Genomic DNA, 26,418 nt, shown 5'->3' with positions numbered 1-26,418 from the left:
CTTTAAGGCACCCAACAACAACAAGCTAGTGAGGCAGGCTTACCTGCTTTCTCTGTTTTGCTGTTCACCTTCCTTCCAATGCTGATTGTATTTAAAAAAAGTTCAACAGAGGAGGAGAAATGGGGGCTGGATGGGCATAAAAAGAACCTTCTGTGTCAGAGGCTTTGTTAATTTATCTTTGTCTTTATCGCTATACAGTTTGCATTTCAGGAAGAGGTGAGAAAATAAGGACCATTCTAAAGTGAACTGGTTGTTTGACTTCATTATTGGGAATGCAGCTTGAACCCAATGGCCAAAAAGCAGCATATAAATGTGGTAAATATACATATAGAAACCAGTGTCAAGAGCTTGCTTCTTCTATGTACACCTACAATTCTTGATAACAGTGCAGTGAAATGTGATGGGATTTTAAAAACTAAAATGCCAGAGGCTTCCTTTCATGGTAGTTCTTGTATGATATTGGAATTGCCTGGTGCTGTAACACAGAGCAGCTTTGAAAGAGTCCATGCAACATACCAGTAAGATACATTCTGCTTTATTAGTTACATACAGACTGATAATCAGTACTTACATAATAGTATCAGATGGGCAATCTCCACTATGGATTTAATATATATATACATCCAGCATGGCATTATGCTAGAGAAGATATACGGTCTGCAAACATGGTAAAGGCACCTTCTTTTTCTTGAGTACAGTGGGGGTAAAGCACCAGCAACACAATCATATAAGCTCATAAGAGCGTGGCTAGATCTAAATGGGAGATGGTAGTAGTGCCTTCCTTCCATAGTCATACACTAAGACAAGATTGGTAGAGGACAGATTTCCTCCTCCCTTATATGTATGGGGAAAAGTAAAATATGCTAAATGCATCGTCACCAGGGTGTCTTTCTATAACTCTGTATACACAGAGATAAAGAAGAACAGTTGTTTTCAACTTTTAGTCCACCAGAATCATGGGTCATGCTGCCTTTTGGAAACTGAAATTCAAAGCATCTGGAGGATGGAAAGCTGAGAACCACTCATTTAGAGGAGGCAGCAAATTCAGGCTGCACCTTGAGAGAAGAATAAGGCTGGTTTAGTTAGGGGTAAGTAGTCTGTGGGATACATCTACTTTTGTAGTAAATGGCACTGACCTGACCTGAACTGTTATGAATGTACTACAGAGGAGTTGGTTGGCACAAGGGTCTGAAACTAACTGAAGCAGCCTCTTAAATTGGTGCCTTTCAGAGAAGTGGCTGGGGGAGGTGGGAGTTGGAGTCCATATTTGAAGGCCCCCAGGTTGGGCAAATCTTGCCTTCTGACCAGATGCTGAAGACCAATTTGGAGCTGGCCAAATGTGTTAGGACTGCATCACTTTCCTAGCACAGCCAATGCTTGCTAGAAACAATAGAAATCACAGTCAAACCTGCGGGAGGTTGGTTACATATGGCTGAACGTCAGTCACTTTACAATAATCACGTTAATACAGAAAAGTTACTAGCATGACTGGCCGCTCGTACCTTATTATTTATCGGAACCATGCTGATGGCATTTGAATGGGCCACTCCAGAAAAACAGAATGCTGAACTAGATATGAATTTGGCTTGAGCAAGCAGAATTTGTCTCCCTTAGGTAATCTGAAATATAAAATTATTAGACTCCAAGGCACCACCACTGAAGTAGGTTAACAAACCAAACCTGTACCATATAGCCTTCCTCAATTAGTCATTCTCCAGATGTATTGCACTACAACTCCCTCCATTACCAGGCACCTATCTTGCTGTGGTATTCAATAACGCAAGTTACTGCTAAGTGATGGTCACAACTTGCGTCACTTAGAATGCATAGGCTAACCTGCATCTTTTTCGCCTTCCAGGAGTACAAGCAGCCTTTCTTTTCCCAAGGCACCTGTCCATATGCTCCTGAAATTTTAGCATGACAAGTGGTTACCTAGGCTGCCTGTATTTTTTTTAAGGCAGGAGTCCTGCCTGGTTGCACCCTTGTGAATAATTGCATACAAAGACATCTTGCTACAAGACCACTTTGCATGCTGCCATTCCAGACTAACATGGCTATGTTTCTGAATTCTACTTCCCTTGTGAATAATTGTTTGCTATGTACCTTTGAATTCAGGAGAAACAAGTGCACAGGATTTGTTCCTATCTTGTCATTCTAGTTACCTGCTGAAGAATGTAGGCTTAATCTGTCCCCACATCCGCATAACAAAGACAGCACTCATTAGCTCCTGTTGTGTTTAAGGAAACATGCTTGAAGACTTGGATCTCTCCACTTTATCTTGGAAAATCATCAAGCAAACAGTGCCATGCCATACAGAGTCCAACTCTAAATGGCCACTTCCTTCCTTGCTACAAAACTAGCTTTTTGCATGAAGTTAAAATGGAGTGGATTGTGTTTCTATATGGTTCCTTCCCTGCCCTTTAAAGCTGATATGCCCTAAATGGCAACACTAGGGCCCTGCATCCCTCATTGAACCCCTTGACATGTACCATTGCTCGGTGGTGATGCCGGTGGAAAGAGGCACATGTTTCTCACTTACACTTGAAGTGGGAAGAATGTTTTCCACACAAGCGTGCAACACCACATGAGAGCCGCAACACTGCACAGTAGCACCATTGAGAACAATTTAGCAGCAAGGGCTGGAAAGCTATAGCTGACACAGCTCTACTATTTGTGGCGCCCTTGGCAAGGAAGAAACTTCAATATTTCTCTACCCTAACCCAACTGTAAAAAGAAGTCGTTTTTGAAAGACGGGATAAATCAAAGCTGGGGAACCTCTGTCGTTCTCTTCCCATCAATCCCAGCCAGCCTGGTCAGTGGTGAGAGATGGGAGTAGTAATATGAAATGCTACATACTCCTGAATCCTAAATCCAGTCAGTTGTCGTATTATATTATGAGGTACAAAGCATTTCACAATTTTTGATTTCTCACTTCGAATGACCCTGTGCAGATATTGTGAGGGCACTTCCTGTCTCAAGGTGAGCCTGCATCAGCTGTTTTAAACCAAGTTATAGCCTAGAAAATACCAGGAATATCTGCTACAGTCTACATTTCTGGGTTAGTGTTTCCTCAAGATTTCCACTTCCAAGATCCCCCCCCCCCCTTAAGATCAGGTGGGTGGGGAGGAACACTGTTTTTCAGAAGATGGAAACCAATATTTTTGCAAGAGTCAAGTAGTCATGGTCCTCAGCTGGTTTGCTAACTGAAATAGCAAACTAGAATGCCTATCCTACAAATTGATCTAGTTGTAAGCATTCCTGCCCATCTTCTAAAACAGCAGGTTGGATTGTTTACCTACATGCAATTGCTGCCTACAAGGGCTTAACAATGCAAGCAAAGAAATAAGCAGCCACCACAGAATGAGATGAGAGATGGATCACTGGTGCAGACAAAGCTTCAGGCTGTTTACCCTAGTCCAGTGATGGCGAACCTATGCCACGCATGCCAGGGGTGGCACTCAGAGCCCTCTCTGTGGGCACATGTGCCGTCGCCCCAGCACAGAGTTTGTTACTAGAAAGCCAGAGGGACATGGCACTTTGCAACAAATAAGTGGGTTCTGGGTTGCAGTTTGGGCACTTGGCCTCTAAAAGGTTCACCATCACTGCGTCTTAACTGAGGTAGAAGGGATTGCTTAGAAATGAATGCTGCCTCTGATGACCTTCAAGTCACAGTGAAGCCAAAGCTTGTTCCATCAATTTATTTAAAAGATGGCTCATACTTTTTCCTTTTTAAGAACATGTTGATTTGCATACATTTTACACACTCACAATTATGTCAGCAAGTCACAACAGACAATTAAGAGTCACGTGCCACTACCGTAGATTGTCAGATTGCCTGCAACCCCTTAGCTGCTCTGGAAAGCAAGCGCTCTGGGACTGCTGGTACCTAGGGCTAGAAACAGGCCAGTAAAACAGCTTTGGGGGGGAAACAGAACACAAAACTGAAACCTCTGAACAGATTGCATTGACTGCTGTTCTTTTACCCAGCAGAGATACTGCCATTATGTTGGCTTGCAGCTCTGTATCTGTCTACTACCTTTGATTCAATACACCCTTTCTATAACCACCCCCCATCAAATCCAAGCACTGGCTGTTTAAAAGCATTACGAAGAGAACATGGAATCATTGTCTGCATTGACTTGTCAGCTAGTTTCAATCATGGTACAGTCTTTAAAAAAAAAATCAAAACCACTAATTGTTTCTATTATATAAGCCAATCGTCCTAAGGAGGCTGCCCTAAACGGTTACTAGCTCTCTTCCAACCACTCAAGACCACACCGCCCCTCTTTTGGGGAGGAAGGGAAGATGTGGCAAGGAAGAGAGGCACAAGTATTGCTCCCAGAAGGTTGGTGGGAGGGCACCCCATGGATTTTGTTGGCATGTTTCCAGTAAGCCTGGTCCTTTCCAGAGGCTGGAGGAAATGGGTTGGCCCCCACCTCCAGGTATTAATGGCAATGCTCTGTGATATCCACCACTACCGCCTTCTTCCAGCTAAACAGAAAATAGCCCGTCCCTGCACCTGCAGCCACGGCAATGCAGAGGTAGCCATTGTATGTCATGAAGATGAGCATGAGGAAGTAGCTGACCACCACTTGGATGATGTGCAGGGCTGTCTGGAAGAGGTGAGGGAAGCTCAGCATCTGTTGCCTAACGAAATGAACAGAGAAAAAGTATCCGTATGTGTTACCAAAACAAACAAGCAAAATTTGATGAAGGAATAAGGAGAAATAGCACAATGAAAGGCAGACTTCAGTTTAGAAAGTATAGTGGTATTGAGGAAGAACAGGCCATGCAAAAAGGGCTCTGAGGAATTAGTTTGGAGGGGGAATATTCTGACATTTGACCCCAAATGGTTGCTGGTTTCCCTCTAGACAAAGCAGTGCAAGACTAGAAAGGACCAGCCCCAAACTGACCAGCTGCCTCCTATATTAAGTCCCCCACATTCTCCAAGGGCGATGTTTGCTCACCCAACTGTTTTGTGCGTCTCCATCAAGACGGTGCCATTTGGTCCCGGGACAGGCATGGAATTGTAGCGGATGCTGACCTGCGACTTCCGGAGAAGGCTCTCACGGGCAATCTTCAGGCCTTCATAGAACATGGCCAGGAGGAAGATGGCCACAAAGGCTCCTGCCATTTCTGACAAAGGGAAAAGGATGACATGAGTCAAATCTCTCTAAACCAGCTTTTCTTAACCTGTTGCCTTCTAGATGCACTACTGGTTCCACCATACTCAATCAATCCTGGCCAGTGTGGTGTAGTAGTTTAAGTATTGGACTCTGGAGAACATGGTTTGAATCCCCGCTCAGCCATGTCATGTGCTCTCAGAGGAAGGTATGGGCAAAAGTCCCTCTGAACAAATCTTGCAAAGAAAATCCCATGAAAGGTTCACTGTAGGGCCACCGTAAGTTGAAAACAGCTTGAAGGCACACAATAAGAACAGGGGCCAGGTTGGGGAAGGCTAATCCAAATATAACAATGCTAGTTGTCCACACCCAGCCAGTAGTTACTCAGAAGTGTGGTCACAGGTATCAGAGTTGGTTAAGCAGTCAACCAGCAACAGAGTTGGTAGCATGTTGGTAGCAGGGGAGAGAGAGGCAGGCAAGCTCCAACTGCCTGCCTGAAAGAAGAAAAGCCCTCCCTTCAGCCACCATCTTGAGGGGGAGAGAGGCCTGTTATGTTTTATTTTGACTTTGTATTGTACTTCCTGTTGTACACCGCTTTGATCTAATTTGGAAAAGCGGTATATAAATAAACATTATTATTATTATTATTATTATTATTATTATTATTATTGTTATTGTTATTGTCATTTTCAAAGGAAGCATTTTCAGAGGAAGCATGGTGGTTCTCTCGATTGTCTTGGACTCCAATCCTCATTAGCTCCATCAAGCATTTTCCAATATTAATGATTTGCTGTCAAACATCATCAGCAAGGCTACATGTTCCTCAGCCTTAAGATAGACTGTTATTTAGGCCATAGAATCATAGAATAATAGAGTTGGAAGAGACCGCAAGGGCCATCCAGTCCAACCCCCTGATCTCAGTGGCATGAGGGGAATGGCAATTAACTGATCTCAGTGGCATGAGGGGAAAACCTTATGTACAGCCAAGCTCACTCACCTCCAGCCGTGTTGATGACAATCCCGGAAAACAGCAAAGGCACATTCTCGTATCCGAAGTAGAAGGTCATAGCCTACTCCAGACACAAAGGAGACAGTAAATACCACCAACCATTTTGTGAATGATTTTTCTTGGAGGGAGAGAAGAAAAGGCAGGCAATTCCACCATGCCTAACCCCAGAGGCAGATGAAAGGCCCTCCCTCCTTCTTAATTGCTACCATCCATGCCTTCGAGGGAGAGAAGTACCAGCAGTATCTGCTGAACTTGATCCCCTTCCTCACTGCCATTCCCTTCTCCTTTTGTGTCATGACTTTTTAGATGGTAAACCTGAGGGCAGGGAACTTTCAAATTAGCAATCTGTAAGCCTCTCTGACAGTCTCTGCAGCCAAAGAGCAGAATATAAATACTCTTACTAAATAAATTTCCAATCTTGAAAGTCCCTTAGAATGTGTATGCTATTAGCCCATTGCACTTAACCTATGTAGCACTCAAGAGATGTTCCATGCATTTCCTGTGCCACTGCTGATGGTCATTATCCTTTGTTCAGTAAATCTGTTATCTGAGCTCTACTCACCATCCCTTCGCCGTGCATATGTCCTGGTGACATTGTGGTATGATGGTGCGCATGAGGATCTGAGGTGGTCATGGCAGTGCCGGTCATATTATGGCCCATGTCATGATGGTGGGACATCTTGACTCCTGGGTAAAAGGCAGGGAATACAGAAGACACCTAGAAGAGTCAAACAGCATAGTAAATGGTGAGGGATAATGGGAGTTGGAATCGCACATCATTTGGACAGCCCCTTTTCCCCATTCCAGGAATAATCCTCAAAACCTTTACTAAATATAGCTCTGTTACAGACAGGCCAAAATAAAGCTGCTTCGAGTCACTTTGGAGTTATGGTATTTCAATGATGCATGAGTCCTAAGAGTCCAAAAGCCGCACCAAAGCCACGCTCCAGTCCTAAGAACTGGAGTGCAGCTTTGGTGTGGCTTTTGGACTCTTAGGACTCATGCATCATTGAAATACCATACCTCCAAAGTGACTCGAAGCAGCTTTATTTTGGCCTGTCTGTAACAGGCCATAGTCATGGTTATATGAACTGTGAAATACAATATGACAACACAAGACACAGTGGCTGCATTAATGGTACAGATATGAATAAACCAAAGAACAATTCACATGACCATACAAATGCTAGAAGCAAATCCTGTATTTCCTTTTGCCACCACCCATATTGAGGGTGCCAAAAGGATGAGATAAGAATGGAGCCAGTGGCTAAAATCTGAATAAACCACATGCACCAGAAAGACCTGCTAAGCCTCTCCAAACTTTTTAATTAAAGGTTGAGACTTTTATTATTTTCACATGAAAATTAATACATATTTTGTGCACATTTCCCCAATGTACTTGCTATTGCAAATTGCACTAGAATTTGAGAAATATGTTGATTTCCAACCACAAAACGTGTTCAGGGCTGCATTCAGTTCCAGGCGATACAAACTGGCTAATCTGAGCCTGAAAGGTAAATCTTTTAGATTTGTCTATGCTATAACTTAGGACTGCCTACAATCACTGCACGATATGGGACTGTCTCACAGTTCAGCCTGATCCTTTAAAGCTGGAAAAGAGAGCCAGATCACTCCATGATTCCTTTTTAAACCACAGGCTTCGGTACACTTGCTATCTGTTCTGCTTCTTCTAATTCCTTGAACTACAGGAGAAAGTGTGCTCATTCCACAGAATGCATATTGGAAAGCTATCCCAGGAGCCACTCTTGGATATTTAGGACCACCAAAGGCAGCCAGGTAAGCGAGAGGAAACAGCATGCAAAAATGAAAGAGGGAAAGCTAAAACAGGGTTTTAGAAAAAGAGGAGGACTTCTCTACAAGTGGATTGACTCAAGGAACCCACAGCCCTGACTTTGGAAGATCTGAGGAGGGCTGTTAATGACCAGGGATTTCAGGAGCCTGTTATTCATAGCGCCAGCATACGTCAAAGTTGGCTTGCCAGAAAGTAATAACAAAGACAAGCAGCTATTCTGCAATGATCTGCAAAACCAAAGACACACTGAGCACGAAGGAGACTAAATGGAACCCAGTTAAGTTTGCTGTCACACGCAGAATGCTATATTCCAAGGCGGGAGCTGAATAGGTAACAATTCAGCAACATGGTTTAATCTAATCTCTTTTTAGAAACTGCAGATGTCCCTATGATCATCAATGACATTAACTTCACTGCCACAGGGCTGAATTGTGCTGAAGCCCCATTTTAAATCACGTCAACTCGGGGGTTAAATGCATGCACACGTTCTTCCCGTAATTGACAGCTGTGGAGTTTATTGGGAACAGATTTCTACACAATCACATTAGTGCAAACTCTTAACCAAAGGCAGAAAGGTCTCTGCCTGCCCACGGCAACCCAGTCCCCATTCCCAGAACAATCTCATCCCCATGTCTTTATAACTGTGTTAGGCGGGAGGTGATAAGTGCGCGCAAGGATGGCTCAAACTCCATTTAAACTCATTACTGCTGATGTCAAAACAGCCTCCCACACAAGAGAGACAGAATGGGGCCATCCAATTATTGAAGTGCAGACGGTTCCCAGAAAAAAGACAGGACAGGAATTCACGTAGATGTTAAACCTTACAGTGTTTCCATCTCCACTGGCCTGTCATCACAGGTAGTCTCCTGAAACGTGGTGTATACCTGAATTGGACATACCTATCCAATTTTGCTGCTGGTTGTACTAGAGAGCATGACATGGTCACATCTGCTGAACTGAATCATAGAATCATAGAGTTGGAAGAGACCACAAGGGCCATCCAGTCCAACCCCCTGCCATGCAGGAAATCCAAATCAAAGCATCCCTGACAGATGGCCATCCAGCCTCCGTTTGAAGACCTCCAAGGAGGGAGACTCCACTACACTTCAAGGAAGTGTGTTCCACTGTCGAACAGCCCTTACTGCCAGGAAGTTCCTCCTAATGTTGAGGTGGAATCTCTTTTCCTGCAGCTTGCATCCACTGCTCCGGGTCCTAGTCTCTGGAGCAGCAGAAAACAAGCTGGCTCCCTCCTCAATATGACATCCCTTCAAATATTTAAACAAAGCTATCATTAACCTTCTTTTCTCCAGGCTAAACATCCCCAGCTCCCTAAGTCGTTCCTCGTAGGGCATGGTTTCCTGACCTTTCACCATTTTAGTCGCCCTCCTTTGGACATGCTCCAGTTTCTGAATGTCCTTTTTGAATTGTGGCACCCAGAACTGGACACAATATTCCAGGTGGGGCCTGACCAGAGCAGAATATAGTGGCACTATTACTTCCCTTCATCTAGACACTATACTTCTATTGATGCAGCCTAAAATCGCATTGGCCTTGTTAGCTGCCACATCACACTGTTGACTCATGTTCAACTTGTGGTCTACTTGGACTCCTAGATCCCTTTCACATGTTGTCTCCTTAAGCCAGGTGTCCCCCATCCTATATCTGTGCATTTCATTTTTTCGCCTTAAGTGCAGTACCTTACATTTCTCCCTGTTGAAGTTCATTTTGTTAGCTTTGGCCCAGCTTTCTAGTCTATTCAGGTCATTTTGAATTTTGATCCTGTCCTCTGGAGTATTAGCCATTCCTCCTAATTTGGTGTCATCTGCAAATTTGATAAGTATTCCCCCAATTTTTTCCTCCAAGTCATTGATAAAGATGTTGAACAGTACTGGGCCCAGGACAGAGCCCTGTGGGACCCCACTGGTCACTTCTCTCCAGGATGAAAAGGTGCCATTGTTGAGCACCCTTTGGGTTCGGCCGGTCAACCAATTACAAATCCACGTAACAGTTGCCTTGTCTAGCCCACATTTTACAAGCTTGTTTGCAAGAATGTCATGGGGAACCCTGTCAAAGGCCTTACTGAAATCAAGATATACTATATCCACAGCATTCCCTTCATCTACCAAGCTAGTAGTTTTATCAAAGAAAGAGATCAGATTTGTCTGGCATGATTTGTTTCTCTGAAACCCATGTTGACTTTTTGTGATTATGGAATTGCTTTCTAGATGTTCACAGACTCTCTTTTTAATGATCTGCTCCAGAATCTTTCCTGGTATAGATGTCAGACTAACTGGACGATAATTGTTTGGATCCTCTTTTTCCCCCTTTTTGAAGATGGGGACAACGTTTGCCCTCCTCCAGTCTGCTGGGACTTCTCCTGTTCTCCAGGAGTTTTCAAAGATTATTGCCAATGGCTCTGATATTACATTTGCCAGTTCTTTTAATACCCTTGGATGTAGTTCATCTGGTCCTGGAGACTTAAACTGAGAAGCTGATGATCAGAGGTCTCTCATTCATAAAGCTGCCACAAGTCAAAGTCGACAGCAAATAAGAACAACAAAGCACAGCCATACATGGGAGTACGCTTTTATACTCATGCCCTGTTTGTGAGCTTCCCAGAGGCATCTGTTTGACCATTGGTAGTGCAAAATACTATATGGCCTTTTATTTAGCAACAGCCTTCATGTTCTGATGCTATTCCAGGGATGGGGAATGTTGGCCTTCCAGATGTTGCCGCTTCCAACTTCCAATAAGCCTAATCAGCACAATGGTGCAAGATCATAGGAGCAGCAGTTCAACAACAGCTGGAGAACCATAAAGTCCCACCTCTATGTTATGAGATGTATTGAGAACTTAGCCATATGTATGCTGACTGGGATATGTGTATGCTGGATGTTTTGGTTGCCAGGGATAGTTGCCCTAGCTATTAGGTAAGTAGATTTGAGAAAGCGTACACTTACCCCACTGCAATGTATAAAAAGGGGGGGAAGGTTCTGAAGATTTACTTGGTGATCTCAGCCTGACACAGCCTTCCGAACAATGAATATAATTAGAAGACTCCCATTAAGGTAGCAAAAAATTAGCAAACCAAGCAAAGTTTTATATATATAACCAGAGCAAATAAGCCCTTGGCACTTTTGTAATAGTCAAATATATTCTGTTCCCAGTAAAAAATGCTGTAAGACGCCATTAATGATGGATGGGGAGGCACCATCTTTTCTTTGAGTGGGAAAACTCAGCAAGAAAGCTAAATGAAGTGAAAATGGAACAAATGAAAGTCGGTTCAAACATGCTGATGCAATCTTTAACCACCTCATCGCACACGCAAGAGATGCATTAAAAGTTCCCTGAAAGAGTGAAGCCTTCCAGGGTGAAAGCTTTTACTACATGTGAACAAGCAGTCCGTCAAGCACTGAGGAGAAACTGAAATGAAAGGATGATAGCTTCTGAACCATCAGTGTTGTTTTGCAAAATACAGTACTTTTTTTTTTATATACAAAGCAGTTTATTGCTACTATAAAATGTATTTTCAGCCTTTGTGAAAGGAGTTTCTTGTGAGGGAGAGATGAGCAGATGCAAAGCAAAGTATGCCATTCTTGACAGGAAGCCAGGGTGGCTCTGTTTGAAAACCCACCATTGTCTGGTGGTAGGGAAGATTTCCCGCAGAGCTAGAATCCTAGAAGCTGAACCTCAAGACTTTTGGAAAGAGTTGTCGGCTCTCCTGCCACTCAGTCTGCCCCGTGCATTTCATAAATGATGAATAGGCGTGAAGATCAAGAGCTGAATGGGCTCCCTAGGCAACCTCCCAACCAGCCCTACACACATCTGTATGCATACTAAAGAGATGCTGTCTGTCTGTAATTATACGGTTCAAGTCTGGCCCAGCGAAAGAGCACTTTTTTCCATAGGTTTAAATGCCTAAAGTCTCCCCATTCAGGCTGAAAGGTTGTGAAAAGCCCTGGCACACCTCAATTAACAAAACTTCCAGCAAAGAAGATCCTTCTGACACAGGGACTGGACAGACAGGCCAAAATTAAGCTGCTTCAGGTCACTTTGGAGGTATGCTCTTTAAATGACACACATGTCCTAAGAGGCCAGAAACTGTGCCAAAGCTGTGCTCCAGTCCTTAGGACCAGAGCATGGCTTTGGCATGGCTTCTGGCCTCTTAGGACGTATGCATAATTTAAACAGCATACCTCCAAAGTGACCCAAAGCTGCTTTATTTTGGCCTGTCTGTTCAGGCCCACAGTCTTTTACACTTGCCCAGCCTCGCTGTTCTTCCTTGTTCTCTTGCAGATTCAGTGATTCTTGGCTATTCATTTAGTAGGCTGCTTTGTCGGTCAACAGACAAACTGGGAAAATAATCAAATCTCCAGTAGAGATGGGGGAGTTTAAAGTTCTCACTCCATTGTAACCAGCAAGATGAGAATACATTGGGGGAAGGAGACCATAAAACATTAAAGGATGTTTATTTTGTTTAGAACATGGGAGCACATCTTCCTCCAAAGCAACACTACTCTAAAAACCGAACAGAGGTTCAAAGGCAGTTTTGAGGCAAAGCACGCAAACCAGTTGTTCAAAGGAAGAGTCTAGCTGAGTGTTCGGAAACCCTTGGGTGGTTCTAAGTAGGTCTTTGGGCTCCCAGCCAATGTGCAGACATTAAAGACAGACATGAAACAAAACCCAGCATGACAGCTTTCAGTGGTCAAACCAGCTTTATTTCAAAACGCACCTTAATTAAAAAGCAAAAAGCCCCGTTAATCAGAACTGCACACATGAGAAGATTATAGCAGCAGGAAACGTCCCTCTCCCAAGACATACACCTGTTTGAAGAGGCACAAACCAGAAGGGTTTCTTCTTTCCAGCTTTTACAAATGAGAACAAATAGGGACGGTGTGGCCTTTCACACCAGGAGATTTTTAAAAACACATTCTAATTGTTGTCTTTTGCACTTTTCAGAGAACAAAAGACTCCTCTCCCTCAATGCACCTCTTGGATTTCTAGTCTAGTGTGTCTGGGTTATTCAACCCCTTTACCTGGAATTTGGGTTTTGAGGTCTCCGGTTTGGAAAAATAGCAGCCTTGCAAACACAAAAATAGTTTGTAAAGCAGGACGTTCCACCTTACTACAACTTCAGCTAAACGCAGAGTGTTACCCAGATAACAGCTAGCCTTTCAGCCCTGGGAGAACTCTGATCCATCTCCTAGCTAGGCAGCAGGGAGTCCAGAATCCAAAACACACACACAAAATACACACACATAAACACACGCAGCTGAAGAAATTACACAATCGGACTTCAAACAGATACTGGATAGCCTCTGGGTGTCTGCATGATCTCCCGCTCACTCTCAATCTCTTTCCCTCTATGGTAAACTGGAACCATTTTGCTTTCACTGGCACAGTACACTGCTTGGAAAAGTTACTTTTTGGGGACTTCCTGACATGGGAACTGTACACGATACACGCCAAAAAAATAACTTCCCCAATGCTCTGGGTATAGATTGGGGGGGGGGGGGGGGACCTAGCATTTGCATATAGAAGAGCCAACATCAAGTCTTCTTCAGCTGACCCTGTTGTTAAGAGATTCTTACCTCTATCCAAGATCTTTTCAGGCCCAACTTCTGTAGACTCCAAAAAGAGTAGGCAGCCCAGAGCCGTTCATTCACTCTAGCCCTGCTAGTTGCAATAGGCACACTATGCTCAGTATCATGAGACTAGAATGCTGCTCTCAGTTAATGCAATTTCCTGATAGTCTCTGCCAGCTGGAACAGCTTCCTCGCCAAAGTAAACACCCCCAACTCGGCTGCTCAAGATCTCAAGCTTTGCACCTCTGCATTGTAGCGAAAGGAGGGATCTGAATAGAAATAGCAATTACCGAGTCTGCTCTCAACCGGCATGATTACAATTCCTAAGCAAGAAGTCCTCACAGTTGTTTTAATAAATTCAGGAACACAATTCATGTGTCCTAGTTACTCAAACCGCATGCCTTTAAAAAAAACCCAGGGAGAGAGAGAAAACTTACAATCCAGTCTGTCTGTTGTGGTATATTCCACCTTAATATAGCTTACATTATGGAAGAGAGTGGCAGAAATTTGGGGGGGAACAACATCACGACAACTATTATTACTACTACCAACACAAAGAATCTATACTGAAAGCTATTTACATCTATCGGTTTTGAAATCATTTGAAGGACAGGTTGTGCAGCTTATCCTGCCAATGCAATGTCTCTGAGCTTCAAATAATAGCATCTACTGCTATTAGGATCCTGTACCTGCATGCTTATAGTCATGAGGAATATGACAGTCTCTTCCGCAAATCTCTCACACTACAGCTTCACACTTGACAATTCTGCTACTTTTAGCATACCTGGAGAATGCTGCTTGTACTCTTCAAGTATCCCAGTGTAGAAGCCCATGAGCTGGCAGAAGGTGGGCTTCCACTAAGGTGAGCTTCCACTATCTCTTTAACGCACAGTCAGCTTAGAGTCAATGCTGACAATATCCTCTCATCCTCTCCTTTGGGAGAGCTTCTATCTCCCTAGAAGCTTGAACTATAATCCGCCGGGTTCAGTGCTCCACCAAAAAGCACTCCAAATAGATAACTCCAGAATGTACATCATAGGAAATGATAGCAACACCTTCCCTGCTCCCAAAGATTCCCTGCCACGTGTCCCATATATTGCCACAATTCCCGACGATGTGACGAACAGCCCTGAAATTTAAGAACAAATATATCTTGATACTAGCATGAGCCACCCCCACATTTTGGGCAAGGCAACAGGTCTGCATACTTTGTTTTAGAGCTACAATTAGCAGACAACTCCCACTTTCCAGCCCAGTGGATAAATTAGTACTTCGACTTAGGCATTAGGAAGAACTTCTTGACAGCAAGAGCTGTTTAAGACGCTGCCTTGGAGTATAATGGAGTCTCCTTCTTTGGAGGTTTTTAAACAGAGGCTGGATGACCATTTGTAGGGAGTGCTTTGATTGTGGATGGCAGGGGTATGGATTGGATGACCCTTGGGGTGTCTTCCAACTCTAGGATTAAATGATTCCAATAGGCATTCTTTCCCTAGACAGCAGTGTTCTCTTAGGTAAAAAGAATAGTGTTTCTTTATTTGCATTTTTGCCACATTCATGGGGGTCCTTTAACCCTAACCCCAGAGAATGTGGAGTGACCACTATATTGTGTTCTTTTCAAACTGGAGAACAAAAACTCACATTGCAGATGCTGTTTCATCTGAGCTGATAATGTTGAAAGAGACAGAGCTGTGGCATACAATCATCAAACAAGGAAAGCTGTGGCAATTTAGCATTGCCTTTTTTTGGAGCTGAGAAATGTATACAAGGCAGGCTAGAGTACTCATACTTCCCATCTGGAAACTAAACAGCAGAGGTTTGGACAGGGAAGACTATCTTTCCTTCCTCAAAGCCACAAAGACCTATTTTTTGAAACCAGGAGATACTCAAGTCAAAATATTCTGCACCAAAAAAAGTTTGTGTCCTGTGCAAAAGGTGAGGCAGGGTCAGACAAGCATTACACCTACATCAACCACACTATTAGGTGTAAAGTGACAAGGGATTCAAACCCTTTTTAGTCCAGCAAAAGGCCATTGCTCTTTCCTAGGTGAACATGGGAACAGGTGAGAATGCAACACTGTATGTCAGGGCACAGATCATATCCAGATAAGATGTATTTTACAAAGCAGAAGGGCACCTGGACCACCCTCACCAGCCATTTTACTTCCTGCAACCCCACAGGCTCTGCAAACTCAATAACATTGTTTGCAAGCTGGCAAAGATTAGGCACTATGAGGTTGTATTTCACAAGGCTTTCTGGATAATCAACCTCCACCTCCCCGAGCGCCCGCCCCCCACCTGTAGCCTTTGGAACATTGTCATAAAGGAAATACTGCCATAATATTTGATCTTGTTGCAACAGGCTGCCAGTAAATATCTGGCAAGACCTTGGCCGACATTCATAACCTATACCAAGTCCCCTGGGAAGAAGTTAAACCTGTTTAGAGGGAGGATTCACCAAGCGTCTCTGAAACACCATGGGAAAATAGGAACCATTTCAGTTCTGGATTCAATAATAGAGGGATAGCCATTGGCTGCTCATAGGGAAAACCAAGACTCATCTTCTCTCCAGTGCCAGGTTTTTCAGCCATAGTGGTGGACTCTCATCAATTAGAAGGCAATTGCATTCTGGCTCCTGAGTGCCTTGCCCTCAAGAGTTATCCCATCTGTCCTGCCCCACTCCAAATGCCCCCAAGCTGATGACTTAAACCTATTTCATTTTTACCATCTCTTCTAGGGATCTAGGTTCTATGCAAAGCGGCCTTTCAAAAATGCTCAGAAAGTTCAATTTTAACCCACAGACTGTTAACTGGACACTGGGAGCTTTGTTGGAACAGCTCTAAATGACTGCCAGTCTCTTTCTAGCCAAGATTCAAAGTGCTGGCAGTGACTTATAAAACCCCATAGGGCTTGGGTTCAAGAGATTTGAAAGACCGTGTCTCCTTTACATAAGCCAGTTGGAGCTCTAAGGTCCTCAGGAGAAGCTCTTCTCCCACAGGTGCGACTTGAATGTACATCTCAATATGAGTGATGTAGGAAGTTGTTTCATCTGCAACCAAAACTCTTGCTTCAAGGAATGCATGGCAATGTGTTTTTATGCAAGCCACTAATTCTCAACCTCAGCATCACATATGCAAAGTGCTTTAAACACTGAAAGAGCAAACAATACATTTTAAACCCAACATATACATTCTAAACATCATCACAGCTAACACCTGCAAGGAAAGATTTTGACTCTCTACTTTTTTGAAGGAACTCTTCATAATTCAGTTTAAATTTCTGTATTTATGGGTTATTTTAAAAGTAAAACACAGACGTGTTCTGGCTAGTAGCAAGAAGATAGTCCCTTTTTTTTGCTATAGCAAACTATTGTGTGACTTTGAACTCTGGAGCAGTACCCAGCTTTGTCTTGGCAAGGCAGATGGGCCAACAGATTAGAGCCTTTAATGTAATTTCATCACTTGAAAAGCATGTTGGTGCCAAGAAACTGGAGCAGTATCTGACAGGTACCTCCTCCTGACCTTTTTTCTATGCAGAACCACACCTGCCACCAAAAACTGGGTGAGTGGCCACAAAACAAATGATGGTGTCTTTTGGCAGCTTACAGAAAAATCACAAACGCAAGGAAGACAAAGGGTGAGGATGATGTACAAAGCCATATTCAAAGAGTAAAAGAAGACAGTAGCAAGGTAACTTCATAGCACCATATAAAACTTGGATGAGAAGCCACTGAGGGTCCAAGAACTGCCTCCACCCTGCATTCAAATACTGGCAAGCTGCACATTTTGAAAGAAGGCTATTTCAGGTCTAATAGAGGGTTTAAAGAGAGTACATAGCACAGTCAAATGTTTGTCCACGAGATTCTTATTGGAAGTTTCATATTTAAAATTATATTTATATTTAGAAAAGCAAACATAAACAGACCCCAAAAGACCTATCAATATCGACATGATATTGTAGCCCTGTGATGGCAGAATCCCAGAGTCAGGAGAAAATTGGCTGCAATTGTAAGAGTCACAAGGATGAGATGCACTTTTGCTGACTTCAGCCTTGTAAGCAGCTCTCAGGGCCGCTCCTTCCTATACCTTCTTCAGTGAACCCCTGCCTTTTTTCTGTTTGGCAGGTGAGGTGGAGCAAAAGTAGATGGAGGAAAAAGATACCACAGCAATGCAAAGTTTTAAAAGGACTTAGCAGTATAAGCACTACCCAAAGGAAACACAGCTAACCTCTCCAGCATTTCAAACCATGAAGTGCTGTAAGGGGTCATCATGTTTTCAGTGCTTCCTTGAGACACTGCCTCTACATGTTTTAATACTGTAATATTTTAATACTATTTTAATGCTCACTTTTCTTTTAACTTGTGAGCCGCTTTGAATCCCAATTTTAGAAAAAAGGGGGATAAAGAACAACATCAGGCAACAAAGCTAGGGAAAAATTCTGAGATCTTGGGAGACTGCCAAGTAGAGTTGACTACCGACAAGGTACCATAATTTTGCTCACCGTGGTGATATGATCTATATCAGCCTATGCTCCGAACTTAGCACTAAGGAGGAGAAGGGAGTAGCCTCACCACTGTTCAAGCCCCAGTCTTCTGAAATCTGGGTTTCTTTTGCCTTTGTACCAGGTGGAATTAGGAAGCAGAGATATGTCAAGATGCCTGTCTGCTTCACAGCCAGCCTAAGCACCAGTTTGAGCAGAACCAGAAGAAGCTGATGTATCTTCTCCTCTCTGATAAAGGCATGCAAATTTGCCAGCAGGTTCCAGACACTTTAAGTGTTCATAAGCATAATTCACCTGCAAATCTCTTTTCTAGCTCCAAGGTGGAGAAGTGTATGGGTTTGCTCTGTGGTCAAGAGAGATTAAAGCGATTACTGGGCAAATAGGAAGAACAAGTATCTGTCTCGTTTCAGTTCTAGCTAGTTGGGTAGCAGGAAATACATCCCCCTGCGCTCTCCCCTCTTATAAACCTAGAGATAGAGAGAGGAACAAGAGATTTTTCCTTGACTTTATGCTACACTTCAGAAATAACACAAGTTCAGGTCAAGATGAAAATGTTTCAGTAAGACCAGTCACACCTTCTTGATTCCCCAAGTACTAGGATAGATGAAACCATTGAATGAGAACAAGAACACTGGTAAAACAAAAGGTATAGCTTTCTTAATGCGGCAGTACCTGTGCCAGTGTAAGTTAGCGGAAATGTGTGATTCCTCCAGTCCTGCCCCTATTCCAAACAAGTCAATATCCCTATGCAGACCTGGCCATGGACCAGCTTTCCTCCCACAGTTCTTCAGCAGATCAAAGTTTCTACAAAGTAGCTTCCAAAAGCACTGTCAGGCTGCATCCAAATCTGTGTATATCTATAGTGTAATTATTAACTTCTAAATTGCTTCAATTTCCTTATCTCTCCTCCTCTAAGCCAATATGAATAGGGTCAATGAGAATAACAGATTCTCTCATTTTCTTCTGCTGGCAGACCTTTCAATCTGAACATGCTTTGGGCTGTTACAGAAGGGTCTTTCAATAAGAACTGTTTCCTCCCCCACCCCTGGGTCCATTATGCTTTAAGTCAGTGCTTAGTTTTTACACGGTAGTTCATTTAACTGTTTTTTTTTAAATTACAATTCACTATTATAACTTAGAATTTTAGCTGTATCTTCTTTTAATTCATGATGTGCTGCTTGAGGAAATGTGGGATATAAATAAAATGTCAGTGGAGAGGTCAATGGAGGTGGTAAAGAGAATTAGTACAAGTAGTTAGAGCAAAGGTAGCCTCTTTCCATAATACACTGATGATGATTCTATATGACACAGAATAACTACTACCTGTATAAACATACATACCGCCTCAGTCATGGACACCAAAATAATTCCACAGAATATTCTAGCATAAGTACCTAATGTTTTCACTTTTACCAAGCCTCAAACTGAAGTTTCAATCCTTACACAGGCAAATGACAAAGGAAAAGATCAAGTTAATGGTACATCGAAAGGTACACGCCCGGCACGTATCTATCACTGTGCAGCTTCTTTTCCAAGTCTATACTGCTCTATCACTGCTGGTCCAATGTTTGAGTCACTCCCACTTGAAGGAGTTGTGTCAAGATTTTACTGCCTGTCCTTAAAAGACACAAGAATCAGTCAAGTGGAGGACTGCATGCCTTCTTGTACATTGCAGTGATTATTATAAGGCTCTTCCCACCCTATTGACATGTGGCTTTAGTATGGAACAGACAACAGAGCCCAAAGAAGACAATTCAAATATTATCAGAAGCAAGACTACTTTGGATGCCATTGTCTATAAAGATGGGATAGGACTGGCTAATGCAGTTGGCATCATTCAGTACCCCTTTTTTCCTAGAAACAAAGTAATGGCTTTTAAGAAAGTTAACTGTCAAATATGTCTGTGAAATGTTATCCAAAGGTATTTCAAGTAAGCCACATCATATCGTAGCAATTCTTAGGAATTGTTCTTACTGTTTCTCTGGGATCTGCGCCACTTTTAAACCCTGGTCCACACCACTGGTTATCTACCTTAAGCCAGACAAACTGCTGTTATCCTTTTTGTACTTTGAATCTCTTCCTTATACAATCCAGCTGCCATTTCTGTACAGATCAGCAGAAAAGTATCTCATAAAAGGAGTCTCAGAGCAAAGAATAACCTACCTGGTAGTCTGATGTAATTGTACCTTGAGATTCTTCTACTTGAGGTAGAGAAGAGCTGTGTCCCTAGCAACTGGGTGGACAGCTCAGGAATACACCGATTCTCAGCCTGGTCCAGTTCACTACGACTCTTGGAGCACCCACACAGCATTCGTCTTAGCTCCTGGCAACGGGACGCTGACGTCTGTTCACTGCCAAGAAAGAACAAAATTGGACTGTTTTACTCAACAGGAATGCTATTTCTGAGAGCCCTAGAAACATGAAATAGCGATTCGGAAATGGCACCATTTGACCTCCGTTATGCAGATGTTCATCTTGAGCTCTTCTTGCTAAAATATTTCTCGCCTGGTAAATACAGAACCCCAAGTTAGACAGGTCATAGAATCAAAGGGCTGGCATGCAAAAGGTATAACCGTGGTGAAAGCTTCCCATCATTCATCCTCTGAGCCTTCATCCAAACATGAGTTTCCAATGGCAAAAGGATGGTTCCAGCCATCTTGTCAGCCCTAAACATGAGCAAAATCCTACAATTTGTTTTAGCCTTTTGTTTGCCAGCTGTTAGCAAGGAGCCAAAACAAACCTCAGTCTCTGTGTAAAGGGGATAATACGCAGGCAGAGAAACCCAGTTTACAGATGCCTTCCTCCAAAGTGGCGCAATACAGCAGAAGAGGTCCAGCCTTGTCTTCACCATTCTTTTGATGGCTTGCAGTAGTGCATGAGGTGGCACGAAAAGAGCAAACGCAGCAGGCTGTCTCCAGTCCTGATTTTCAGGTGCCACGTAAAACCCATAACCATTTGGACAAGGCTTTGTGGAACTAACACTCTGCCTTCTACTGCTGTTTGCACAACGGCTCAAAGTTCGTTGGCCAAAGCTTTTACTACCCCAAAACAAAGAAAGCCAGTGCACCTCTGTTTCAAAAACTATGGGCTACAGAGACAGTTAAGATGCTTGTATGAAGCCAGGGACAAAGCCAGGGACAAAGATGCAGCATGAGGTCAGGAAGAGAAACTCACATCCCTTGCGGCACGGACATGTCCTGGTGCTCAAAGCCTCCCAAGATTTTCCATCCCAAGCAGCAGTGTTTCTGCTTATTTGAAACACAGATTGACTTGGAAGTGAAAGCCGCACTTCTTGAGCCACGGAAGAACTGAAAAGCAGATATGACCCAGGGATTGGTAAGCATCCTTCTTACCTATTTTCTAATGACATGGAGGTTTACAGTAACAGAAACATCACACAAACATTATCTTGACAATCACCTTATTAACTGCCTTTTACAGCTATTCCTCTGAATCTAGCTACAAACAGTATTCCAAGTGAGGTGTTCGAATGGTACACAGAATTTGCTATTGGTTCCCAGTTATTATTTCTTATGGCAAGAGAGAGAGAGAGAGAGAGAGAGAGACCCAATAGATGCAAAAAGCAAACTGGCTTCAAAAGAATACATTCCAAATATGCTTTTTTCAGGGGTTTCTTATTACAGAGCTTTTAAAAAGAGTTAATCCGCAGAGTGTAAAAAGCCTTAACCAAATCAAGTTTTAATTCCTTTGGGAGAACTACGTGGCCAACTCTTCTCACAAAGGTATTTAAAACAAGAACCTGGCCAAATGCCCAGGAAAGAGCCAAAGGCGCATGCGTGGGAACGCTCACTTTTCTCCAAGCAAAGCAGAATAGGCTGAGCTACACCTTCAGGAAGGTTTCAAAGTCAGCGCCGTATTTTGAAAGGCAGCTGAGAAATTGCTTTCTAAGCTTATAAATAAGTCTTAGCCTGACTTTTCCAGATGCCTGAAGTGTTTATCCACCTTGTTTTTCCTGGCAGCTCCCCGAGAAAGCGCCCAAGAGCCATGTCACCGTGAAAGTAAAGATGGGGGGAAATAATCCAAACCATACAAGCCACGGCTCAACAAGAGGGACAGAGAAGCCTCTGTTGCTAAATATGAACGTAAGCATGCTTTATTGATGTTTCCAGTCTGCTTCTCTCAAAGAAGAGCTTTCATTAGTTTAAAGAGGGAGAGCGAGAGAGAGAATGTGAAGCTTGAGATCCTTTCTAGTGTTGCTTTGAACAAAATCAAAATCCCACAAAACTGATTTTGGCACTTCAAAAGATCAGTTGGTTGTAGGTCGCCTCCCCTGAAACCTGCTCCTCATTGTATCTACTCACATTCTTAACTACTCCTCCTCCTCTTTCTGAGCCTGTAGGATTCAGTTCCATCCCATTTTCACCCACTTTCATTGTGATGATAGTAATTCCCTTCCACTTTACAACCCTGCCTTCTTCCCTTCCCAATTCTAACCCATCTGTCACCCATTTCTTTCTTCTGCCTCAGCCTCCCCCAACCTGGGACCCCACAACTCCCAGATAACATAACTACTTACAATAAAGTACTGTACAAACACTTGGTCTTTCCTGACCGGTCATGCCTTCCTCAGTCCCTAAGCAAAGGAGGAAACTCCTGGGAAACTGGCTGCAGACTGCAACACAAGAGTCTCCTGCTGTCTGTGGCAGTATAGGTTGGTTAGCCTATGCTTCCCTTGAAGTCTAGTGTCTAGATCAAGGGGACTCAGGGAGAGGGGTCCCCCTCAAAGCAAGTGGGACTGCAGCTCCCAGCATCCCCCACCTGCTGTGGACGGGGATCACGCATCCCAGCATCCCCAGCCCTACTCAGAATACTTTTTCCAGCCCCAGCAGAGGCCCATGATGTATAGGAACTCTATCTCCCAGAATCCCCACCAGACATGGGCAGGATATGCCAGCCAGCATTAGATGAATGGGAAAGGAATCCCCAGGATCCCCAGTAGTGGTGCATGATGTCAAATTACCAGCTCAGACAGCCTCTGTCCCCTCTTTCGGCCCCACAGCCATTGTCCCCTTCACTCACTCGTCCCTCTCGACCTCCTCAGACGTGTCCCTTCGCCAAAGCCGACGAGCTCCGCCTCTCTCATTGGTCGGCGGAGGCGTCACGTCTAGCCGCCCGCTCCTCCCATTGGCCAAACTGCCCTCTTTCGCTTAGGCACCGCCTCACAATTTTCCCAAGCTCCGCCCCTTTCAATCTCAGAACTCAGCGCTATTGCTTCCCTCAGACCCTCTTGAAAGGAAGTTTGGGCTTTCCGGGGACCCGTAGTTATCATGGGCAAACTACAGTACTCTCTTTGATTTAGGCACTTAGGCTTTTAGAAGCTCCGCCTCTTTCAATCCCCGGAGCGCTATTGTGTCCCTCACACCCGCTTCAAAGAAAGTTTGGGCTTTTCCGGGACCCTTAGTTATCATCTCTTCAGCGGGGGAAAAGAGGAGTCACGTGCCACTCGTCCGCTCTTTCTATTGGCCTTCCTTCACTTAGCCACCCAGGCTTTTCGCAGCTCCGCCCCCTTCAATTACTAGAGGGCTATTGCTTCCCTCAAATACGCTTGAAAGGAAGTTTGGGCTTTTCGGGGACCCGTAGTTATCATATCTTCGATGAGGAAGGGGAAGGGAATAGGATCCCGGAGAGTTATGGCTTCCCTTAGCCCCGCTTGAAAGGACGTTTGGCCTTTCCGGGGACCCGTAGTTATCGCCTGGTGGACGCCGGAGAAAGGATGCATCACGTGTTACCCCTCTGCTCCTCCTATTGGTCAAACCTCCCTCCTTCGCTAAGCCCTTCGCAGCTCCGCCCCTTTTATTCCTCGTTGCGCGATTGGTTCCGTCAGACCGGCTCGAAAAGTCGATGACGGAAGTTTGGACCTCCCGGCGACCCGTAGTTCTCCTCCTCACGCACTTTCGCTTCCTGGTTTCTCATACATGTCTTAAGTTTGAGGTTTTTACGACGACACTGTCGTTATTAATGCTCGCTTTGCGGCACCGCCTCCCAGTCTGAAAGGAAAGCGCGAGGATGTTCGGCGGCGCTGAAGAGGAGGACGCCGACTTCCTGTCTCCGACCGGAGGGTGAGGAGAAAGAGCCAGAGCTGGGAGGGGGCAACCGGAAGTGGAAGTGGGGGGCACTTCCGCCCAAATGGAGGGGGCGGTTTTCTTTGGTTCAAGCGGCTTCTTCTCTGAACAAGTCCTTGTGAGGCTTTCCCCTCAGCTCTGCCCTATAGCTGCTGGAGAGAGTGCCTCTGAGCATGTCTAGAGTAGCCACGCTGAAGCAGCCTGACAGCTGCTGGGAAAGAAAGAGCCTGGGACCAATGAACAACGAAACCCACAACCCTCCTATGAATAAATGGCTCCCTTTTATGGGGCTGGTCTGGTGTTGCTCTTATCACTTAGCCCTGTGTCCCGTTCCGCCCCTTGAGAAGAGGAGGGCAGGGTCTCTATCGCAGGACAGCCTCTGTCCAGCACAAAACCAAGGCCCTGCGTGGTCACCTCAGCTCCTTCATAGGGACTCTCATCTCAAGGGTCTTGCCAGCCATCCTAAACGTTGCACTCCAGGCCTTTCATTAGAAGTTGTGCCCCAGTCTGTTTTATCCGGTCTGTTATTTTAGCAATACAGGTCCCTAAAAGTCTCTCAAGTGCAACCGGAAGCTTTCTTCCTCCCTTTAAATTTACCTGTGACGGGAAAAAAAAGCTGTAGAATCACAGAACTGTAGAGTCGGAAGAGACCCCAAAAAGGGCCCTGATCCAGTCCAGCCCCTTTTGCCATGCAGGAACTCTCAACCGAAGCAACCTATTGACAGATGGCCATCCGAAGGCCTCCAAAGAAGGAGACTCCATTACTTCCCAAGGCAGCCTCTTCCACTATCAAGCCGCTCTTACTGTCAAGAAGTTCCTCCTAATGTTGAGCTGGAACCTCTTTTCCTGCAGCTTTGGGTTTAGGTTCTGCTTTCTCAGGTTCTCATTGTGAGCCTTTGAGCCAGTCATTTGCTTTAACAGTCCCTTCACGAGGAAGTAATGATTTGCTTTGCAGGTTAAGATAAAGCTGAGCAGCTTGGCAAGAAAGACTTCAGCAACTAAGCCAACAATATAAATCAGTTGAGGAATGTGTAGTTGTTCAGATGAAAATCCCATCATCCCTAACCAGTGTAGCCAGTTTGGGGGATGATAGCAGTTGTACTCCTCCGTGTAGATGGTTGCTACAATGAGTATCCAAGTGATCGCTACATAGCCACCTGACAAAAGTAGCCACTGAGTCCTGGTTTTCCAATGAGAGGAGGGCTCTGGAGGGCAAAGTTGGCACAAGTGCCATCGTATCATTGAGCATTTGGAGTGACTGCGATGCATCCTTCCTAAAACTATAACTACTTGGACAGATGAGGCTGCGTGAAATGGAAAATCCCCAGTTCAGAGAGAAACCTGACTTGCTTTGGGTAAATCAGTTCTGGGCTGTTGTAAAGGTTAATGGGGTTATTGAAATACACAGGGCCCCGATGAATGTGCAAAAACTGCACATAACAAAAGCACCGTGTATTTACCTGGGAAGACACCTTTCTAGCAACCTTTAGGTCCTCCAGTGCAACTCTGTGCTCAGCGTCTGACAGACATCGACCATAAAATTGCACCGGAGGAGCTACAAATGCCTAGGGCCTCGATGTCCTTAGACGAAACGTATTAATAAAATACATGAATAATCAAATCCACAAACAGCAAAGCTGTAAAAGCGGAGGGACGGGTGAACTTTTGTCTGACCACAAGTTTTGACATTGGAAAGAGACAGAAGCTGGTTCGAGCAACACTATAGTTCAGGGATTGGTAACCTTTTACTTTCCAGGGGTTTTATGATCAATAGTAGAGGACTGTGGAAGTCGTAGTCCAAAACATCTAGTGGGCCGAAGTTTTCTTGTCCTCCTAAGTGGAAAGGCGAATGGGGGGGTTCTCCCTGTATAATGTGAGTCAGTGCCAATCCACTATTTGGGAATAGTCCGCTCTTCTGTGTCTTTGGCCCCATACAGACAAGCCAGAATAAAGCTGCTTTGGGTCACTTTGGAGGTATGCTGTTTAAATGATGCATGTGTCCTGAGAGTCCGGAAGCCATGCCAAAGCCATGCTCCAGTCTTAAGGATTGGAGCGTGGCTTCTGGCCTCTGAGGATGCATGCATCATTTAAATAGCATACATCCAAAGTGACCCGAAGAAGGTTTATTTGGGCCTGTCTGTATGGGGCCTTTGATGCTTAAGGGAAGAAATAAGAGGCCTCTACTGTCTTAGGAACCTCCTTTCCTATATGCTGTCTCTGAAGAAGGGCTTTTTCTACTCTTTGATACCTCTTTACTATTTCACTTTCCTTTGCTTCTGAAATGAGTTGGGTTGAAAATCCATGGGGT

At 44.2% G+C, this 26,418-nt stretch overlaps 2 protein-coding genes across 8 annotated transcripts in view; one reads left to right on the top strand and one right to left on the bottom strand.

The window, feature by feature from the left end:
* Positions 1-535: 535 nt before the first annotated feature.
* Positions 536-23,299, bottom strand: LOC149308089 (high affinity copper uptake protein 1-like). Of its 3 annotated transcripts, none has more exons than XM_089535062.1 (6): positions 23,009-23,299; positions 20,191-20,378; positions 6,695-6,850; positions 6,121-6,193; positions 4,968-5,136; positions 536-4,647 (listed from the first exon to the last, which is right to left on the bottom strand). In XM_089535062.1, exons 3-6 carry the CDS (start codon positions 6,809-6,811, stop codon positions 4,446-4,448), a joined length of 561 nt encoding a protein of 186 aa, XP_089391188.1. In that variant the 5' UTR covers positions 6,812-6,850; positions 20,191-20,378; positions 23,009-23,299; the 3' UTR covers positions 536-4,445. The 3 variants fall into 3 exon arrangements, with proteins under 3 accessions (XP_089391188.1, XP_089391189.1, XP_089391190.1); XM_089535063.1 differs by having other exon boundaries at positions 23,068-23,299; XM_089535064.1 differs by lacking the exons at positions 20,191-20,378; positions 23,009-23,299 and adding an exon at positions 13,537-15,046.
* A 347-nt stretch (positions 23,300-23,646) lies between these two features.
* The window catches only part of FKBP15 (FKBP prolyl isomerase family member 15), a 30,118-nt gene continuing 27,346 nt past the window's right edge, over positions 23,647-26,418 (top strand). For 4 of the 5 annotated variants that reach the window (XM_089535060.1, XM_089535057.1, XM_089535058.1 and 1 more), the window contains exon 1: positions 23,647-24,107. In XM_089535060.1, coding sequence (XP_089391186.1) covers positions 24,055-24,107 — 53 coding nt within the window. In that variant the 5' untranslated portion in view covers positions 23,647-24,054. The remainder of the gene's footprint in view (positions 24,108-26,418) is intronic. The other variant, XM_089535059.1, reaches the window with a different exon arrangement.

Source organism: Sceloporus occidentalis, unplaced genomic scaffold (genome assembly GCF_023333645.1).
Source record: "Sceloporus occidentalis isolate IW3139 unplaced genomic scaffold, rSceOcc1.0.p SCAF_8, whole genome shotgun sequence".
Taxonomy (NCBI): domain Eukaryota; kingdom Metazoa; phylum Chordata; class Lepidosauria; order Squamata; family Phrynosomatidae; genus Sceloporus; species Sceloporus occidentalis.
This window is presented reverse-complemented; position numbering and strand designations above follow the sequence as displayed.

Bases quoted from the DNA above. Each gene is read 5' to 3' on its own strand.
- LOC149308089 (XM_089535062.1), bottom strand. From the start codon at position 6,811: ATGTCCCACCATCATGACATGGGCCATAATATGACCGGCACTGCCATG. The intron at 6,194-6,694 runs GTGAGTAGAGCT...TGTCTGGAGTAG, and splicing joins ATATGCACGGCGAAGGGATG to GCTATGACCTTCTACTTCGG. The intron at 5,137-6,120 runs GTGAGTGAGCTT...TCCCTTTGTCAG, and splicing joins TGTCATCAACACGGCTGGAG to AAATGGCAGGAGCCTTTGTG.